Source organism: Nestor notabilis, unplaced genomic scaffold (assembly GCF_000696875.1).
Source record: "Nestor notabilis isolate BGI_N333 unplaced genomic scaffold, ASM69687v1 scaffold11705, whole genome shotgun sequence".
Lineage (NCBI taxonomy): Eukaryota > Metazoa > Chordata > Aves > Psittaciformes > Psittacidae > Nestor > Nestor notabilis.
This window is the reverse complement of record NW_009927918.1, coordinates 74865-95867: the sequence shown is the minus strand read 5'-3', so window position 1 is coordinate 95867 and position 21003 is coordinate 74865. Positions and strand designations below refer to the sequence as shown.

General features: G+C 39.6%; 1 protein-coding gene across 1 annotated transcript in view; it reads left to right on the top strand.

Annotated features, from left to right (window-relative positions):
* PHLPP1 (PH domain and leucine rich repeat protein phosphatase 1) overlaps window positions 1-21003 on the top strand; it is a 67390-nt gene that overhangs the window by 1327 nt on the left and 45060 nt on the right. Inside the window, exons 2-4 of the mRNA XM_010014284.1 lie at window positions 613-809; window positions 2855-2980; window positions 17462-17628. Of these exons, the coding sequence (XP_010012586.1) occupies window positions 613-809; window positions 2855-2980; window positions 17462-17628 (490 nt within the window). The remainder of the gene's footprint in view (window positions 1-612; window positions 810-2854; window positions 2981-17461; window positions 17629-21003) is intronic.

Sequence of the window (21003 nt, the reverse complement as noted above, 5' to 3'; positions counted from 1 at the left end):
ACTCTTTCCAAAGCTGTACTCAGACTGAAGCAGGGTCTTTGAGGAGTGTCATCTAGTTCGCATCTGTTTACATTGTGGCTGAGTGTACTACCTCTGCTTGTGGGGTTTGGACTGAACACGGTGGGGCGGACAGAGAAGGAACTGTATTATTTGGGAAGCTGTTGAAGCTACTCAAACCGAGACCTGAAGGATGGCCAGAAGAGACATGGAAGTGCAAAGGTGTGGCTTAGCATGCCATACCATCACCCACTTTTTGCAGTTACAAACGGTCTATGTGAACTCAGCAGTAACCGGTTACTTACTGTTGAGGATGAAGATTTGATTTCCAGGTCCCACAGAGAAGACTGGTGCCATTAATTGGTGCTTCTGTGATTACTGCAGGTTATTTAATGTGGTCTGCTCTCTGTGATCCCAACCTGTCATGTACTTTACCTGTCAAAGAAGCCTGGACTGGAGCTGATACTAATTACCTGCTTGCATGGTTCTGAAGCTGTTTCATTTGTCCCGCTGCAGTCTATAGCTTGAAAACTTGCTGATAAAGTCTCCGGATGACTTGAGTGAAAGAAGCAAAGGTTTTCTGTGATTAAGTGGATGCTTTTGTTTCTATTTCAGGAAAGCCCCACAGCATTGGCAGCTCTGAACGGATTCAGCTCTCAGGAATGTACAATGTTCGAAAAGGGAAAATACATTTGCCAGTCAACAGATGGACAAGACGCCAAGCTATCCTTTGTGGAACATGCCTAATTGTCTCATCAGTAAAAGAAAGCCAGACTGGAAAGATGCATGTTCTCCCTTTAATTGGTGGAAAAGTAAGAGATTTCATTTAATGTATTTGCTTACTTATCCCATATCTCTTTATGCAGAGAAGATTGCATTCAATTATGGTGATTCTGACCCACTCCAAAAAGCTTGTTCCTGTAAATGGGATTATCAAAGTATGTAAATTACTTCTGATTATGGCCAGAGTGTAGTATTTAACAATTTACAATGTTTGGATTAAAATGCTAAAGAAAAGCAAGGCACACACAATCAGATTCTTGCGTGCAATGTTAAATGTTTTTTATGTGCAGTAGTACACGTAGTACACAGGCAAAGGATACAGACATGCAGCTGTATTGTGTGTGATCAGTACCATGCCTTCTCATCCAGGTTTTACCCACGCTGGGTTACTCTAAAAATCTGAAAATTAACCAGTAAGGACATGGGCTTATTTTGAACATTGGGGTTTTTTTGAGTGTTCAGCACTATATGAGTAGTAGTCTATTGTAAGCTGACAGCATCAGACGTTTTTACTTGCAAAAAGCTGAAACTGGACTTTTTTCTTATGGATCGGACCCAGGAGGTCCAATGTGAACACAAGGAAAGTCTGTTTTGCACTGTGAGGATGACTGAGCACTGGCACAGGTGACCAGAGAGGTAGTGTAGTCTCCCTCCTGGGAGAGATTTAAAATACCTGTGTGGACACAGTCCCAGACATCTGGCTGTGGGTGGTCCTGCTTAAGCAGTGGGGGGGTTGGAGCTGATGACCTCCAGAGGTCCTTCCCCACCTCAACTGTACTGTGATTCTGGGAAACTTTAGTGAAGACAGTAAGATTACAACATTACTATTTTGATCTATATAGTGTTTTAATACACTGTCATTGGCTTGATTAGCCAAGGTAATGGGAAGATAATCATCAGCTTGAGGATGAATTTACACCTGAAGTAATGCTCCTTTACCTTGCATACTGATAAGTTTGATTCTTGAGAGTCACTGGGAGAGAAACAATCTTCACAGTGTTATATGCTCAGTCTAAAGCTGATTTGTTAATGTTCTAGACTAGCAATGTGGAAAGTAATACCAACTTCTAGGAGCTGGATTTTTCCCTATCTCCTTTCATGATTCTTCACATGATTCTTCAGCTCTTTCCTAGAGGCACTGAAGTAGGGACATTGTCCTCTTTTAGAAGCAGTGGGTGAACTTTAACGTTTTATTCCTGGCTGTAGCACACCGGAGAAGACAGGATTCAGGTCCTCATTAACTTTGCTCTTTAAGATGAAAAATATATATATATTTATTATTTATTTATTTTAAAATAGAAGAGATTGCATATCATTTTAATTCTGTAACATGGAAGTTCTAAGTTGTTTTTGCACGGAAATGCCTCATGTCATGTAAAACATGCAGACTGTGTTAAGCTGAAAGTTGACAACAAATTTTAAAAGAAAAGGAGAACCAAGCTGAGGAAAATGTACTGAGGGCTTCTGCTGACAAAGCTTGGGAGGAGGATGCTTGGCACAAAATTAAGTGTTTTTTAAATTATCACTCAAAAAAAAAATATTCTTCCTCAACCCCATAAATACTCTGCACTTCCTGGTGTGCAAAGGCTTTCCAGAATGCAGTGCTGAGACATTGAGACCAGAAGTTGTGTGGGACTTCTCGTGTATGGTAGCAGAATGATGTATTCTGGGTGTTTTTTTAGCAAGTTGAGAAATGCCAAAGAATTTAATTGGGTTGTAAGAGCAGCATTTTGTTAAGCCTGTTTTTAATAACTAAGAGTATAAATCATAGTTATTTAGGTTGTATAAAGGCAGCCTTAAATGTGTTCACTGGGAAACCTTTTGTGGTGCTCAGTCTTAAAATGTTGATGTTCTTGGTGTTTTGATCATGTGCTTCCTTTGTCTTTCTGTTCTCATTCCTTGCTTGTATAGCTTTCCCAAATATTTGTCAGCCAAGATGCAGCTTCAGTGTTTGAGAGGGTTAGCATAACTCTTAATTGATGATCTCCTCTTGGGTACGCTTTAACTTTGCCCTGGGGAGTTCTGCAAAGAGGCTTTTGATTCTTGTTCATTTACAATTTTGTCTCTACTATAGGTGGAAGAAGTGAAAAAGCACCAGCACTGTTTAGCATTTAGCTCTTCTGGACCTCAAAGCCAGACCTATTACATTTGTTTCGATAACTTCACTGAATATTTGCGATGGCTTCGACAAGCATCAAAGGTAAGAATAGTGATAATTCCTGCCTGAATGGCATGTTCATACCATCTTCCCTGCTTCTGTCTTGTCCATGCAGTGCTACAGTCCCTCTTCTGGGCTCATTGTCATGACCTGCTGTTGCTGCTGTTAGTGTTGCACAAACAACACTCAAATTGAAAGCTCTTGGTAACAGGCAATAGGGAGCTGAATTTTCCTGTGTTTATACTGAGATTTCTGTGGGCCACGAAGATGATCAAGGTGCTGGAGCACATCTACTGTGAAGGCAGGCTGAGAGAGTTGGGCTTGTTCAGCCTGGAGAAGAGAAAGCTCGGGGAGACCTCACAACAGTCTTCCAAGACCTAAAACGGGTCTACAAGAAATCTGGAGGGTGGTGAGGCCCTGGCACAGGTTGCCCAGAGAAGCTGTGGCTGCCCCATCCCTGCAGTGTTCAAAGCCAGGCTGGATGGGGGTCAGAGCAACCTGATCTAGTGTGTGGTGTCCCTGCCCATGGCAGGGGGATTGAACTAGATGATCTTTAAGGTCCCTTCCAACCAAAACCACTCTGGTTTTATGATGAGGAATCTTTTTACCATGGTTGTGTAAGCAAAGTGTTGTGCTGGACTTTCTCCCTCTTCACATCTTGATCCTGCTGGATGGATGGAGTGAGACTGTTAGAATAAAAAGAATGACAAATGGAACTGCTAAAATTTAGTTTTAAAAGCTTTGTTTCAGTGTTAATAAAACCTAAAATATGTAAAATTTTTTTTAATTCTTTCCTTACACAGACCCTAAAGATTAAATGTCCAGAATTAAGGAATATTTTCTTGCTTGGAAATGTTGCTGAATCTCTCTTTAGTTTGATAACTATTTGATTTTTTTGTGTGTGTGTGTGTAGGTTGGTTATTTTTTGGGGGGAGGATGGAATAAAGGGGTTAATAAGCAATCATTTTATGTCAGTAAAAAAACCCAAAAACCAAGTAAAGCCTTCAAATTTTATACTGTACGTAGAGCACAATTTAGTATAGGATTTTAGGTCCTGCATTATCTTGAACCTTCAGTTCCACTTTGTGGTGCTGAAAGGTTGTTTTTGCGATTACGTGTTGTATCTCTTAATCCCTGCCACTTTTTTGATAAATCCCCTCTAAAGTAATTTATGTATCTTGAACAACTGAATTTTTATTTATGACCATGCAAGTTTTTTGCTGTGCTGTCAGCACTCTTTCTTTGGTTTTCCAGTTGGGCCTAAACTGCCCGTTAGTTTTATACCTGATAGGGCTGTCTGTTACGCTCTTTACTACGCTAAAGCAACTTGGGTTTGTGTGTATTGCTACTGAGAGATAATTATGGCATGGTAGATTTGTCTTTTTAGATTGCAATAATGTATTATCCAGCCTGTTGCCAGTGGTACAGCCTGGGTTGTGGGCTTTTTTAAGAGGTCTGATTATTATGTCAAACTTTCTTCTAGCAGTACGTACTGCACCTCCCACCACATGCATCTTTTAAAATGTCCTATAGGGGTTTTTTTTGTAGTAAGTTTTAAAATTCTTTTTAAAGCCACTCTTCTGGCATCCCTGCTCTGGTCTGTTAAGCCTCAAGGTAAAAATCCCCAAGGCACATTTTATGAGACATGGTGAGGCGTGGTCTGTCAGGTTTTTGAGTTCTTGCCGCTTTGTGGATCTCTGGGAGAGTAGTGCCCTTTCATCTCCAGAGGCTTTGACATCAGATAAATGAAAGGCAAATCTAATGAGTGAGAAAAACAGTGGAAAACAATGAACTTCAGAAGTGGAGATAAATGGCCAGAAAGCCCCTCTGAATTACTGGCAGCTCAAGCTTGTTCTGTGCCATGCTGTGCTTCTCTCTTTCTCTCCGGTTCACCCAAATGACTAACAGCATCGGGATGATAGCCAGCATGAGAACATATCCCCATGCACTCATGATAACCTCCCACTTTTCTTATGTAAGAGTAGAAAGAAAATACATAGTTTCAAGTGTCTTTTCAGGCTGTCAGAACTGAAGAAACTCACTGTGCTATTGTTTTTGTTAGTAGAACATGCTTCAAGGAAAAAAATGATGTTTCGTTTTCCCAAACTTCCCACCCCCCAGCCCCAAAACATGAGACTTGGGATTCTAGATTCATGGATTTTGAAATAGTACTTTGCTGCTTCAAGTTGATTTTTAATGTTTGGGTTTTCTATCCTTAGATGGGAAAAAAAGAGACAAGCGTGATTGTATGCAGGGCAGCTGTGTGGGAAGTACTGTGCATTAACACTGTTTCTAAAGAACAGAAACAGAAACTAGTAATGCTGCAGAAGTAACTCAAATTTCCTCCCGCTGATGCTGTTTGTGTCCAAGTGCTTAATTGTAAGGTGCATCGTCCATGATTTACATGTAGAAATAAATGAGAAAATTTCATCTTCAGCTCTGTAGTTCAGGCAAGCTAACGTTCTCACGCAGGATAAACCCCAGCATTTATATGAGGTACTCTGCCTCAGGTGTTTGGAAGCTGCTCAGGTTCAAAGAAGTAGAAATATTCTTTCTAACCAAGAAAATACTGTGAAAAGCATTGGATGTCTAAAGGCATGCAAATTTAGGAAGGGAGATGTTATGGCTTTCTAGCTCTGAGCTTCTAGTTGCTTGTTGTGGATTAGGTCACACGGTGCTTACAGATTCTTCCTTAATCGTGGTGGTATATACAGTTCTTGCATTTTTGTGAATTATTATGGATAATATTGAAGGCTGTATTTTAAATATAGATGTTATTTAATGTCATTTGTTTTGAAACTGACATTCGTGTTAACTTAGTGCAGTGGTAGTTTTTCTGCAGTTCTTCATGCTCCTGATGTGTGCTGCCAAAAACTGAGGCTTCTGATACTTACAAGTGTAATGGGAACTTTAATTATAAATTTTAATGCAGAAGATGATCCCTGGTAAAATATTTCAATGAAATTGCTCTATTCAGTTTAACTATGAAAAAAATTTCATGTCTGTCTTTTGTGTACTTCAAAAGATCTAGAAGATTCTTATTTTAACTTTCAAATAGCAAGCTTAATCTTGAAAGGAGACTTTGCAAAGAATGCTTGCTCTGCAGTCTTTCTCCCCACAGAATATTGGCAATGTTGACTTTTTAGTGGTGTTCCAGAATGAGACAAATCCTAATGCATCACTCATGCAATAAATATATGTATGCTAGACAAGATTTGAATTCATGTTTGCAGAGACTTGGGCTCAATTTAATTAAAAATGAGCATCATTCCTGAATAATCTGATTCCTTCTAACAGTGAAATCTATTTTAGCCAAGACAGCTCTTGTGCTCTGCCCCAGTAAATTTTTGAAAGGGATTTGTGAATGGGTGTTAGGATTGATTTTCCTGTAAGTGTGTGTCCCGAGGTGAACAGAACTCTGTTTTCTGAAGCTCAGGACTAGAATTATTGCACAAATACTGACCTAAATATCAAACTTGGTGACATACTTATTCCAAATAGGTCACTTTTAGATATGCTGATTTAGCCTCAAACAGAATATTTTTAAAAGCAAGAAATGTGGCTTGTTCGTTAATATTGATAGTTCTATACCACAGTGCATTTCTTTCCTTTTACTTTCCAAATATTGGAGTCCTAATTAAGGAAGCTCAAAAGGAAAACAACAACAACAAATTTGGTCCTTTGTGTCTAATATATTCGTTCTGTTGCCAAATGTTGAAAAATAAGCTTATGCAACTGGGAGGGGGCGCGGAGAAGGAAGAAAGAGATGTCTTCATGGCTTTAAAGAATTCTGTCTGCATAAAGTTGGCATGATGGTTCTGGAATCTGCACAATTACTTGCAAAGTGATTCTGATCTGCCACTGTTTACTACTAGAATGTCAAATGCAGAAGAACAGGGAAAGAACGTGCAGTTAACAGTGAAGAGGACATGATGAGGGCTTCTTCATTTCCAGTTCCAAAGCCTAGAAAGCTACACCCTTAATGTGGCAGAAGAGAGAGAGGTTTTATGTATAAGGTGTTACTGGGTGGATGGAACTTGCTGTCGCGAGGCTTATATTTGGGGTGTAGTAGCGAGCTCCTGCTGTTCGACACTTCTAACAGCTGAACTTAGTTTAACCTCTTTCAACATGTGAAATTGCTGTGTAAGTGTCGACTGCAGAAAAACTCATGACATGGATGGTTTGGCTGGAGTGAAATGGGTTATCAGTCCCCTGTGTTCCAAGGCATACAGTTAAATTGTGGATGCCCCATCCCTGGCAGTGTTCAAGGCCAGGTTGGACAGGGCTTTGAGCAACCTGGTCTAGTGGGAGGTGTCCCTGCCCATGGCAGAGGATTGGAACCAGATGATCTTTAAGGTCCCTTCCAACCCAAACCATATGATTCCATGAAAATGGGCTGTTAACATCTGCCTCAGAAATTGAGTATTGCAGAGCTTAAGCAGGGATGTATCACAGAACTTTATCTTCTGGGAAATAGTGTGCATCACTGGATGTGCTGAGACAGGTTATCTGACCCAGCAGAACTTCTCCCTCTCGGCTTTAGAAGGGCAGGAAGTGTGTTGGCAGCTTCATGTGACAGTTATTTCCTGCTTTAGTGCTTGGTTCAACTGGACAGGTAGAGAAAGAGAGGTGATGAGAGCTGTAAATAACGCATGACAGCCATAAGCACCCAAGAATGGTCACGCTAGACATGTAGATAGGTAGAGATGTACAGGCACACAGTGTATGTGGGTGCATGCCACTGACACTTCCTACAACTGTGGCTGTAGTGGCAGAGTGTTTAGTGGGGAATAAGCTGTTGTGTGGGGCTTAGGTGCCAGGGTGGGTTTGCACCTATACAAGAAAGAACCCTCCTGTTTAAAATACAAGGAATATCCAAAAAGAGATCATTGATTTAAAAACTCTCAAACTTCAGAGTTTTCTCCTGTGTGCCTTTGGATTTTCCCTTCCCTGTTTCAGTCACCATTGTGTTCAAGTCTGCAGTGGAAATGCATGACTAAATTATTATGTCAGTGTACATTATGTTTAAAAAGTGCTAAAAATAGCAAGAATAGCAAATCCAAGGGAGAAGGGTGTGCTGCTGTCTTGGTCTTATTCCTTTCATGTCAGTGCAGAATGCTCTCTTCGTGCATTTATTTGCATGATGAAACTAGCAGAAAATAGCAACAGATTTGAATTTAGTTTATGCTGTACAAGTGAGTAAACCAGGAGCCTGTACAGAAGTAGTCTCCATCTTTTGTCAACGTGTAGAGACCTACCTGAAGCAGCAGTGTAAAATGAACTTGTTAGCTTTCTTCTCTAAAGTTACCTAGTTCTGACCAGCTGCCTCAGTCTTTAGCTATTTTTTCATTGCAAGTTTGACAGTTGTGTTTGGAATGGGAGTCTGAACTGTGTGAAGAGGACGAAGCTGGTCTGACTCTAGTAATACGATTTTTATTACTGCTCAGGAAAGAGTTCTGACTGCACACAAGCGAGGTGTTACAGACCATATTTATATATATATATAAATTCCACAGAACTTAAGCAGGAATTATGGAACAGGATTGGAGTTCTGTAAATATATTTCCAAAATAGGGGACCAAGATGATCAGCTTGCGCAAGTGTATTACAGGAACAATGCTGAGGAAATTCAGTGAGCAACAATTAAGTGCTACTGCAAGAGATGTACCTGCTTTTAGCTGTGCTTCATCCACCTTTGAGCTAGTGAAAGATAAGCAACTGCAGGACTCTTTTGCTTCAGCACAAGAAGATTCTGCTCATTGATTGCTCATATCCACTTCTGCACATAGCTTCATCTTTATTTCAGATACTGTCAGATGCTAACGCCTGACTTTCTCGCATCAGGCAAGGTCAACCAGGAGAAAGACTGAAGTGCAGATTCCAACTTCAGTGTAGAACACAGACTTTGCAGAGCTTTTTAGTATAAAATATGGCCTTCAGCCTGTAAAGAAGGCTTGAATCCACTAGTCTCGTGGTTAAATTAGCCCTACATTGTATTTGCCTTGGCTTGCTTGCTAGCTGATTGACCTGTTTCATATGTGTTTCTAGATATTATGATGAGCTGTAACGTCTTTACAGAGTTTGTCATTGCAGGAATTTTTATTACCGAACCTCAGTTGTCTCTGGAGGCATTAAGGAGAGGTTTTTCTAATGCTTACTGGTCAGAACCAGCTTGGAATACCTTTTTCCAAAGCCTTGACCAGAGAGCAGTTCAAAGGCAAGTACAGGAAAACATCTGTTGCAAGGATAAAGTAGTTTATTTTAAGTTATTTGGAATTTTCCTAGTTACAGTGCTACCAATGTATACTTCAGAGGCACTGGATGGAGTATCTCCTCTCCAGGTGTCTGTTCAGCCTCCTAAGCAATGGATATCCCTCTTCTGGTGAAAAAATACAGAGAACTTTAGCTTAGTTTCCATGAGATCTGAATTTTTAGATGAGTATTTTTGCTTTTATCTTTGGCTATTGGTTACCGCATTTGGTGATTCTACAGGGGGTTGTTGTGTGCAGCAAACACACTGTTGCAGTTTGGAGTTTGTGGTATTTTCTTCTAACCTTGTACATGTGTTTAGATGTCCGATCATTATTCTGGGCTACCATGTTTATGTGTGTGTTGGGGACAGGTTGGAGGTCAGGGACATGCTGGTCACTGAGAGGGTGACCATGCAGTAGGTGGTTTATTTCTTAGGCCAGTAGCATTTGGAGGCTTGAAAGTGAGTCTCTATACTAGTATGACCTAAAAATTAGTTTAGTATAATGCCAGCATCAGTGGCATCTTTTGAAAATAGCCTTTAACCAAATGCAAGGCTCTGCAGAAAGCTTGTTTTCTTTGAGCATAACTACTGTCCAGGTTTTTTCACATTTGTGAGACTAAGAAGCACCATTAGCCTGTTTGCAGCAGTTGATTCACCATCTAGTGAAGAAAAACCCTGAAAGGTTTTGTCATTTTTCAGTAGGGCTTTTTTTGAGCTGATCCTTTCTTGCAGGAAATGTGATGACTCTGAGTTGGTTACAAGGAAACCATTTTTTCCTCTAATACCATAAAATGACAATATTGAGATAATGCTTTCTCTAAAAATAGATCCCTAAAAATAAACCCACAGCTTCCTTTTGGCAGTGATTACAAGTATTTGAACATAAACAAACCTCCGGTTTCCACTCGGAACTTGACTTCCTTTTTTGTGTGTGTGAAATCTTCAATGTTTGGGACCTTTGCTCTGCAGTCATATCTGGTCATTCTTGCTGTGGGTGGCTTCTTGACATCTCAAGTCTGAAAGCAGAAAGTTGGACAAAGTAAAATCAAAGCCAGTTTTGTTTCTCTTTTGATGGTAACACTTAAAAGTGTTGTTCCTCCTCCTTCCCCACAAAACCTATTCTTTTGCACCTTTTGTTGTTGGAGGCTAGTTGATGTTTTGGAAATGAACTTTTGAGTGTGTTTCAGTGCAGCCTCTCTCCTAATGGTTCAGGAGGGAAGCTTGGTGTCTGGGCTCAGCTGGTGAGTTTTCCATGTCACCAGAGTGGTGAAGTTGGTAACTTCAAGTTTTTCTCTTAACTTCTGTTCTAAAGAAACTATAGCTTCACTATTTTTAATCTTTTCCTTGCTGAATTTTAGAGAGTCTGTGGTCCTTGTTTTGGACTTGCTGCCTTCAGTTAATAATAAAGTAGTTATTGAAGCACTGCAGCCAAAAGTGAGAACGGAAAACTAGGTATCGCCCACACATCTGGAATAACTTTCAAGTAATGTCTTTTGAAGCCTCTAAGTCAGGTTCTGATATTATTGAAGCTGAATTTGTTCAGCTCTTGCATAAATACAGGAAAGCATCACCATGACTTGCAGCTAGAAGCTCAGCGAGGTGTTGCAGCTGTTACCTTTTAAGGTACATTCAATCCAGGAGGATCCCAAAGTGTTTCCAGTAATCTCTGGGGGTAGAAGGGTGGGAGTGAGCGGGGGAATGTAACTGTGCTCTTAATGAATCTCAGGGGAACTGAGTGGTGAGCAGATCCCATGAGACTGGAGGGGGTTGCAGGGACTTACATATTACACAGTACTTTGGTATGTATAAGGGGATAACTCAGCTGGTCTTGAAACTGATTGGCTCTAATACTGAGAGCCTTTCCAAGCAAAGTCTATCAATCAGGGAGGAAAAAAAGGAGAGGAATTAGCAAAAACCCATTTTAGGGATGTTTGGTCTCCTTAGGCTTCTTCTGTGGTGGAGAAGGAGGAAAGTCTCCAGGGAGGAGAGGGAATGAGTGCTGTAGACCAGTTTTAGGCTCCGGGCCAGTAGAGGTATATTCATGATTGATTGTATTACAAAGTGCTTGGGTCAGAAAGCCTTTCTGAGTTACTGTGAAATAATGGCATGAAAAGAGTTCATCTCACTGTAAAATTAATCCATATGATGCAGTTGTGTAGGAGAACCTAGGTCTGAAACTGAGGACCTACCATAATCTCTTACTGAAAGCAAGCAAACAGAATCTGACCACCTTCTCCGTGTGGGACTGTGGAGAGTCGGACAAATGAACATCTATTGGAAGTCTTGCTGACGAGAGTCTGAAATCTATAGTAAATGCTGAAAGGAAATCTTTGCTGGAGGGCTGCTCATCATGAAGTCTGCTTGCTGGCAGTATAGCAGCTTATCTTGGTGAATAATTAAGTCTAAAACGTAAGGAGAAAAAGGGATATTTCTCATTTTTTATGAGATTGTCACCTGTTTTGCTATGTTTATAGATGAATTGTCTCAGTCAAGCTGTTTTAAGGATGTTAATATTCCTTGCTCCACCAAGTGGAATTATAAGTATATAATGTCTGAATTATAAGTAGCTTAATACTACAGCTAATTACTCTCCCTTAACTCCAAGTTGGATCTTAAGCCTTGACTTTGCAGGGATGTTATCACTGTGAACATCCTAGCATGACTATCACCAAGATAATAGTGTAATATTGATACTAGTACCTGATCTCTAAAAGAAGAGCACAAAAATATTCTGGAAATGACTTCAGATAGTATGAATCATTTCCAAATGACAGGTGACAAATGTAATTTTTTTTTTTTGTTTGTTTGTTTTTGTTTTTTAACAAATTCTCACTGTTGAGATCTTTAGTAAATCTGGAACACTTACTTGCAAATCTGAAATTTCTTCTGGACTCCTATCATGAATGGTAAAGGAGCACAACTTCTGCTTAATTACCTGCACACTTCTCCCTCCACACAAACATTTGCTACTACTGTTTTCAGTTATGTTGCTACAGCTTTGCAGAAGGGGCAGAATTAGAAGTGAACAATTTCTGCATGCTATATAAATCTTCAGAGCTAAGAATACGAGAGAGAGCAGGGACAAGAAATAGTCTTCACGTCCCCGTGTCTTGCTGGCATAAGGTGTTTTTACCAGAGGCTTTTGGCTGCATTGCTTGCAGAGCAGAGATGGGGCTTGAATGCTGCCACGTGTGCCCTGTGAATGCTGCCACGCTGTGTTGGCTCCTGCCCTTCGTCTTAGTAGGCAATTACAGTTCTTACCTATCGTGTTGCCTGTTGGGTTTGCAAATCTGAGTGACGTGTGTTCAAGCCTCTGCTGAGTTTTATTTCTTCTTTGCAAGGCACCTAACTTGAGTTAGCACACATCTAATTCAACATTGAAAAGAAAACAAAAAGGAGAGGATGGAAAAGCTGTTGCCTTTTCACCCTTTGGACTGCCCATTTTAAAAACTGTTATTTAAAGATGAAAACATATGGCTTTAAAGAAAAGTTTTATTTCTTTTTTCCACTCTTTCATTAAGGTTTTTGGCATTAGCTTGTTTACCAGTCTGAACAGTTCTTCAGCCCTTGGCTGTGGCTGGGGGCACTGATGTGTTTCCTGGCTGTAGAGTTTAGCTCAGCAGAGGGAGGCCTTTATGCCAAGCGGGCCTTTGATGTGCGAGTAGAAAGGAGGATTAGGTTTTGAAGCAAGGTTAGCTCTAAGATGAGAACCTGTTTGCTCTGAGTGGTGAGTTCAGATATTTCAGGTGTATGTATTGCTGTTTAGTTAAGCCTTATGCAGGCATTGGCAGGATGTGGTGATTATTGAACTGTTTAAAAACAAATCCTAAAGGAGAAAAATTACACTGCCTTTGCATTAGCATGTCTACAGCAGGTGTAATTTAACATCGTCAACTCAGTTCAAACAGATTGGGAATTTGGCTGCCTGTACAATGTGGGCTGTTTAGTTATTTTAATTGTCTTCTGTTGAAGTCCTAAATAGTAATTTCTTATCTGAATAGAGCTATAGGCAATGGGATGAGGGTAAACAGGAAAAAGACATAATTACATTGGTTTAAATTCACACCACAGGTCACACCAAAAGATGTCCTTGTGTAAACAAGGCTTGTGTTTGTCCATACAGTGAGTTCAGCTGTGTCCGCTGCTGACATCCATTGTCAGCAACACATCATTTTTGTAGTATAGCCAAGGCTTTAAAACAAAGACGGTAATCAGTCTTGTTGCATAGCTCAGTGACAGAGGTGGCATTATACTGATGGACAAAGCAAAGTGGTTTTTTAGCCCTGTGAAGCAAGAAGAGACAAGAATATTGGCTGATGCGAGTATTTTTCTGTATTTTTATTGCCAGCTGCTTAAGATTTATAGTGAACCCATACCATGCTTTCACCAGCCTTGAAATACTGTTTCCTTTTTAAAAATAAAGGTAGTTAAGAACATTGAAATGCCTTGGCAAAACCTTTTTTATTTAAGCTACTGCTAGCTTTTGTGAATTATTGTTTATACTTGTAAGTACTATTGTTTATACTCGTAAGTAAGACGTTTAAAAGTGAATTTTCATTTTTGGGAGACTCCTAGGTCTCGGGTGCAAGTCTCAGGTGGGAGTAGCAGAAGGTATACTGCCTGAGGGAGGGGCAACTCTGCAGCATTATTTGTGGTGGTATTTGCAGAATAAACTGCATTTTATTGCTGCTGGGGGAAAATCAAAAGCACAATGACAACTTTTTGGTGTTTGCAGAGGACAGATCCAGGTCTCTTTGTATAACACATGCTATAGTTGTATACCACTTCTTCAAAACTGCACCTCAGTATGCCTTACATGGAGACCAAATTAAAAAAGAACTTGAAACCACTGTAGACCACAGCTGCATAACTGAGGTTGTAACAGGAACTGGAAAAGAGTCTTCTACGGGACTTCACAGTTTGATGTGCCAAGTTAAATTTGGCCTTACCCTGTTACTACTCCTCTAGTATTACAATGGGAGACATTGCAATACAATGATTGGCCATGAAGTGTTGAAAAATCATATCCAGGCAGTGGAGAAGACTGCAAGCTTCATCTTGTTCCTTTGTGATTAAAAATCCTTAGTGAAAAGTGGACTTCAAAAAGTACAAGATCTTTCTATGTGTTTGAGCTGCCCTGCTGTCAAACTGTTTCATGCCTTGCTTCTCTGGCAAGGATGGGTGCTGACTCTACAGCTTATGCTGTAGCTACCATAACTGAGAGGGAGTCATTCACCATCTTCCAAGAAGGTCGTTGCCTCAGCCATTTTCCCCATGTCATTAGTACAGGAAATGCAACAGGGATTTCTTGTGAAAACAAATGCTAAGGATGTGTTTAGGATGTGATGAGAAGATGTTCCAGGGGGATTGGTCTGGGCAATGGCTGCTTCTGCCTAGAGAGTTGTGAACTGTGTTGCTTGTGGTTTATATTCATATGTAAAGCACATGGAACAGTTATACTTCTAAGTTTTCCAAATAAAAACACCAAACAAGCTATAATGAATGCTTGACGCAGGTTCCACATGCATCTAGAAAGCCTTTCCCCTCTAGCATTGCTACCACACTGACACTCTTAGCTATTTCTGTTGGAAGCATGGGTCTGTTGAACCCAGCCCAAGCAACTTGTTGGGGTATTTATTTACAGCAGAATGTCTTGGTTTGCTTTGTTGTTTTATTTTGGGATTTTGTTTTTTCTTCTAGTGGAAACCCTACTTTCTGCAGATAATGTCCTTTACTCCAGATGCTTTTGATTCGTGTGACTGTGAGGGATATTGTAGTCAGTGTTTTCATAGCCTTTATCATCTTATCTTTGCAGTGATTCCTCACAGTGAGTCAAGGAAACCTAGTGCTTTATTAAAAACTGTATCAGCTTGTGGAAAAACACTTTGCTCTTAGTAAACAATAACAAACACACACATGCACTGTCTTACTGCATTTAAAGTCAGTGGAAGATGACTGCAAGATTGAAATATCCCTTTATTGTTCCTTTTTGTAATGGTATCAATTGAGAACTTCAGTACTCAAATTCAAAACAACTGATGAAAGTTTGTGGTGAACCAAAGAAAGTATTGTTAAGATGATGTTCTCCATTGTCACTCTCCTTTGTTTTTCATCTTGTTCCTCTGTTCTCTAGGAATTTATTACAGAACAGTATTGAGGAATGAAGAGAGAAAAGTCTTTATCCCCGCCTCTGAGAATAACTCTGTGTTATGAATATACGTTCAGTAAAAATTCATAATGTAGTTATGAATATACGTTCAGTAAAAATTCAGAAGTTAATTCTTGGAGTACTGTTTTGCTAACAAAAAAAGCTTCAATAAAATTACAGTTGTTTCCAGAACCAACAGCTTCTAAAATGTGGTTTTAACTTTTACAGTTATCTCTCTGGTAGAGGCATCATTCAGTATATGTCAATTGCATGAAAAGCTTAATTAAATTCTTTGTAGAACAAAGTGTTTCCTTTAAGGAAAAAGAAAACTAGAACAACAACAACAAAACAAGCAAACAACAAGCAAACAAAAAGTAACCAGAATATAAAACTTGTAAAACAATGTTACTTTGGATGTTTTTTCTCAGGGCTTAATGATTTTAAGAAAGGATTTGCATCCTTTTTTTGAGACGAGAGTAGAACTTCAACTCGGTTGGCTGCTTTATCATGATTCACACTCAAGAGTTACCAGTTCTGGTACTTTGGGTATTTTTAGGATAACATGCCTTGCTAAGCACTGCTAGGTTGCTTATTACTGTTCATATCACGTTCCAAACAAGTAGTTGGAGCAACAGCGTATGTAAGCATTACACCTGAAGTTACACATTCTCCTTTTTAATATAACGCTTGTCAGTGCTTTTTCATGTCTTGTGTTTTCAGTGTGATGAGAACTGTACCATGCCAGGCAGCGTAAACAGAGTGAATACCTAGCTTTCAGAAATAAGTGCTCAGAATAGCCTATGAATAATTTTTGTCTGATACTACAAGGGGAAGAAAAATAGTAGGTACAGTAACAAAAGGACTGAACTAATTGAGTAACAAAAATTCAAGCGTTTTAATGGATGTGGGAGGACTGGATTATTAACGGTCGCATTAGAGAAAAACACTGCATCGTCTGTTCTTCTCAAAGCTTATGGCTTTGTGTTTATAATAGAGGCCACTTATCCTGAGGCCCTTGTCGCTTGCACTGGAGAGGAAAAAAAGGAAGGAAAAATTCCTTGGCTGTCCTTTCAGTGGCAAGCTACTTCACTTCTGCCAGCAAAACCTGATGTCTTTAGTTTCAGGGTACTTTATAGCAAGGGCTGTACCTCTGCCGAGAAGGTTGGGTGGTGTCTCCTTCATCAGGGTTCAGAAGCTATTATAGATTGTCACTGGGCATTGATTACGAGTTGGGGGTTTGGTTTGTTTTTTTAAATAGAGACTAGTAAGTAAATAAAGCAGCAGGATGTAATTCACCCAGCTCTATTCTACAGATTTGGTAAGGGGTAGAGTTGCTGTTACTTGAATTTGTTGGCTGTAGGTTTCTGTACAGTCATACTAGCTGTATGTAGTGCTAGGTGGTATGGTTTCTTCAGCCTCTGTAGACTGTTTGTTTTACCTTCCCCTTTCTAGAAAACAGTGTTAAACCCCCAAATCTCAGTTTTGTTTTTGCCATATTTTTATTACTTTTCTAATTTTTTTCTAGTTTTCTAATTCATTGAGAAGAGATCAGTGCTTGGTGTTTTGCTGCTGCTGTGATATATTTTTTGTCCTGAAAGATTTAACTGGAATAGGTCTTTCTTCTGCCATTTAATAGCTGGTTTTGACCCTTGAAAACAAGATGATGACTGTTATACCTTCGCCTCCACCCACTGGGTCTACTGACCAGTTACGCAGCAGTATGGAAGACTAGTGCACTATGTTTTTGCTGCTGTAACTTGCTAAATGAAGGACTAAAGTTTATGTCAGGTCTCTCCATCTTTTTCTTTTCCCTTTTTTTTTTTTTTTCCCCTGGCCGTAGAGTATCACGTAACTTCACTGATGGAAATTAATCCATTTCACTTATTAGTTTGACAAGCCTTTGTGCTTTTCCTGCTGCTAGCCATCTGTGTACCTGGTTTTGGCACTGGGGCAAAGCAAGAGATCATGACATAGCCTGCATGATATTTATGTGTTAGGTCAGCTATGTATGTGCACGCTGACTTCTGCTGTATTTAAAACCAGTTTATCTTGTGTTAGAGGTGAAGGAAATGTTCTTTTTTCGTTACAATATTAACATATTGGTGTACCTCTTGACTTCCAGATTGCATCACAACGCATAAGCTCAGTGGATCTTTCATGCTGCAGCCTGGAGCACCTGCCTGCCAACCTGTTTTATAGCCAAGACCTCACTCATCTCAATTTAAAGCAGAATTTCCTAAGGCTAAACCCCAGCCCATCCACAAGCAGAGCGCTTAGTGAATTGCAAAGGTAAAGTGATACTGTTCTATTAGTCTTCTCTGCCCTTGGAGCCAAGTGACCACTGGTTTGCAGGAACTTTCTTAAAAACTTACTACCTCTTCTTATGAAGGATTGGCCTGGTTGTAATGCTTCAGAAACTGGTTAACTGTGTGTTAGAAACAGACTCGCTTTTATAAGAAACTTAGTGTTTTTCTTGTAAATAGAAGGCTATTTTCAATCCAGATGCGGTTTTCAGAATGCATTGTTTTTACCTACCCACTGAAGCTAGGCTGTAGTTCTTCAATCTTTGATTCATGTCAAACCAATGTGAGTTGCACATGAAAGGGCCAGGTAGGAACAGTACTGTGCATGACTTTAGTTAGTTTTTTGTTACCCCCAAGTAAAGAAAGCCCCGATTTAGTAAATTCCTGTCCTTTTTCTACTCTGCTCAGCCTTAATTCTTCCTCTTTAGTAACTGTGGCCTTCCAGTTGCTCTTTCCACTGTTGCTCACCCAAGAATGTAACAAATGGGTAGATGGCTTCACAGTTGGTGATCTGAATGATATAATATGTGGAATCAGCAGCCTTTCTGTATTCAGAAAGATGAATATTCCCATACTGAATATAAAACTGATTTTAATTTCAGTGGTAACTGAATTGAAGAGTACCTCAGGATTATGTTTGTGGATGGTCCTGTTCAAACAAAATGTTTTAAACCACATTTCTAAATCCTTTCCTCTTTGTCAAAAAACTGAAAAATAAAGATGGATTATGCAGGCTGTTGTATTTTTATATAATTCCAGTTGCGTTCTGGAAAAACAAAAAATTGGCATAATGGAAGATGAATGAACCCAGCAGGTCTGCTTTACAAACAAAGCAAGCAGTTTCCAAGAGCTTATGAGCACGGTCTGGAGAGGAATACTGGGTTAAATGTTCTGCGAATATCGGTATATGTCTCCAACAAGATAGCAGGTGGAATTTTAGCATAAATGAGGTGATGAACATGGAGAAATAAGGAATGTCTTTATTTTAATGAATTTTAATAATTTTTCATTTTTAAATATCATCAAGTGTGCAGGAGATACTTGATTATATTTTGTCCATGTACATGCAGCTAATTCTGTTTGGGATTAGAAAGCATTTATAAATTATGTGATGAGCTATGTTTTGTTGTCTGTTTATGTTCTCTTGGTACTGCAGTTGTAGGAGCAGCTGAAGAGTCTGGCTGAAACTTTTTTGTCACTAGTAGGAGCCTGAATATACAGGAGTGAAAGAGTTCAGGTGACCAAATAAAACTCTCCTGGGTTTTGAGATTCTGCATCAGGAAAATCTGGACAAGTGGCATGTACCTGAGTTGGTGCAAAACTAATTAAGTGTCTTGTTCTTCTGAGAGCTGGTCCTATTCTGTCAGTGAATCATAGTCTGCTCTCTCTCCATTGCTTTGAGCTTGTCAAGAAGGCACAGGAAAGGTCTGTGAGTCTCTGGAGCAAAAAAAATAAAAAAAAAATGAATGATTAAGAAGGTTACTCAGTGCTGTTTCAGGGAATCAGAGCCAGTGCCTTGAGAGCTCCTGCTCCTTGGTGCTAGCCTTCCCTTTGCCACTGCTGATGTTCTCCATCCTTCATCCAGCACAGGTGTGTCATCACCCAAGCAGTGAGTAACTGGAAGCTGCTGCCACTGTTCCCATTGCTGTGTTAGTGGAAAGGGCTACATGAGGTGGTCGCTCCCCACAGAGGGTTAGGAGGAGCAGTGAGTGACCTGATGGTTATCTTTTTGCCTCCCAACATCAGCGAAAACACGAGCCTGGCCCTGGAGTGCTTTCCCAAGCCATGTTCCTTCCTGCACTAACACAGTGCTGGCTTGTCCTTAGGGTGGGAAAACTTGAGGTTTACTTGTTCTGTCAAAAAGCTTTGAGCCAGCTTGACTGGTTCTGTAGACCTGTTTTTCTGTAGTGAGTAAATACACAAATATTTAGCAAGAAAGGAATACTCTATCTTTTTGGAATTATTAGTGAATCCCAGTATGAAAGCATGTGCAAAGTAAGAGAAGGTCAGTCATTCCTGGGAACACAAGCTGTCATTTCTCTGACTTTTTTCTTTTTTTTCCTTTTTTTTTTTTTTTTTGTTTTTGTCCTTTTAAATTCTGTTTCATAAAACCATTTTCAGTTTTTTGGGGGTTACTCAAGGTAAAACTTGACTGGATAAACCAAAACTCTTTGTTCACCCATGTTCTTTCAAACTGCTGTAAAGCAAGTACAAAATCTCTGCTGTTCTGATTTGGTACTCTTGGCTTTTATAACAAATTCTCAATTGCTAAATTGTAGCTGCACACAGGGCACAGCACTAGTGAATCAAGCCCAGAAGTATTTAAGGCTCTAAAATAATGTGCTTGGATGTTGTGAACAAAATGCATTGGCATTTACATAGCTACCCTTCCTGGTACAATTTTCGATTAAAATCTGGTTAGCAAGGCAGGCTAGGAAAATTGCTATAAGCAGCTTTTGGTGCTCTTAATAAATCACTTTAGGTGGTAATTTGACAAATGCCCATGAATGCTGGATTTCAAAACGAGGTATGTCAAAGGCAGAAGACAATACCAACTTTTCAGCTACCCACTGAGTAGACTTAGAAGCAGCTGGGTCATAGTAATGAAATGCTGACATATGCGCTAACTTGGCCAATACAGTCAGGAATGGGTTGGGGAAAAACCACGAATTCCAACTTTTGCTTATGCAGTTACTTCTTTCAGTTGTTAAAATGGTGTCATTAATTGCATTTCTGAATAAAATGTTTGGAACTAAATTGCTGGTAGCATGCGAGGTGTACAGAACTGTAGATGCACTATTTGTTCCCAGTAGCTACATTTTCAGTTGCTTTACTGTCTAACTTTGAATACTGTTGCTGTAGATACTTTGCAGCTGTGAACTTTTGTAACTGAACTGTTCAAATTATGAAAAGGTAGAGCTACCTGTATTTTTTTCCTTTTTACCAGGCAATGCACTTTTCATACTAAGTGTAAAATAGGCAATCTGAAAAGTCATCTCTGTTGAAAAAACAAACAAACAAACAACCCCAGGAATCCACAGGAAATGTTGTTACTTGTTCTCCCTCACTGTAGCTTTTTAAAAATTATAGGAAAGGGTGATTTCCTTTCAGGGGAGAGAGGATATTCCCCAGTTGAAAGATTGGCCAGCTATATCAGAAGTGGCTGACATGTCTTGTGATGAAATCCTCATTGAGTCAGAATTTATCTTAAAACCCTTGGTGTTTTAGCTGCTGCATACTGCAAGTGGAGTGACTGAAGACATTCTTTCGTCTTAAGTTGTCTAAATTTCATTTAAATATTGGCTGATAGACTTTTTTTTTTTCTCTTTTAACCGTAAATTTGAGATTTAAATGTACACAA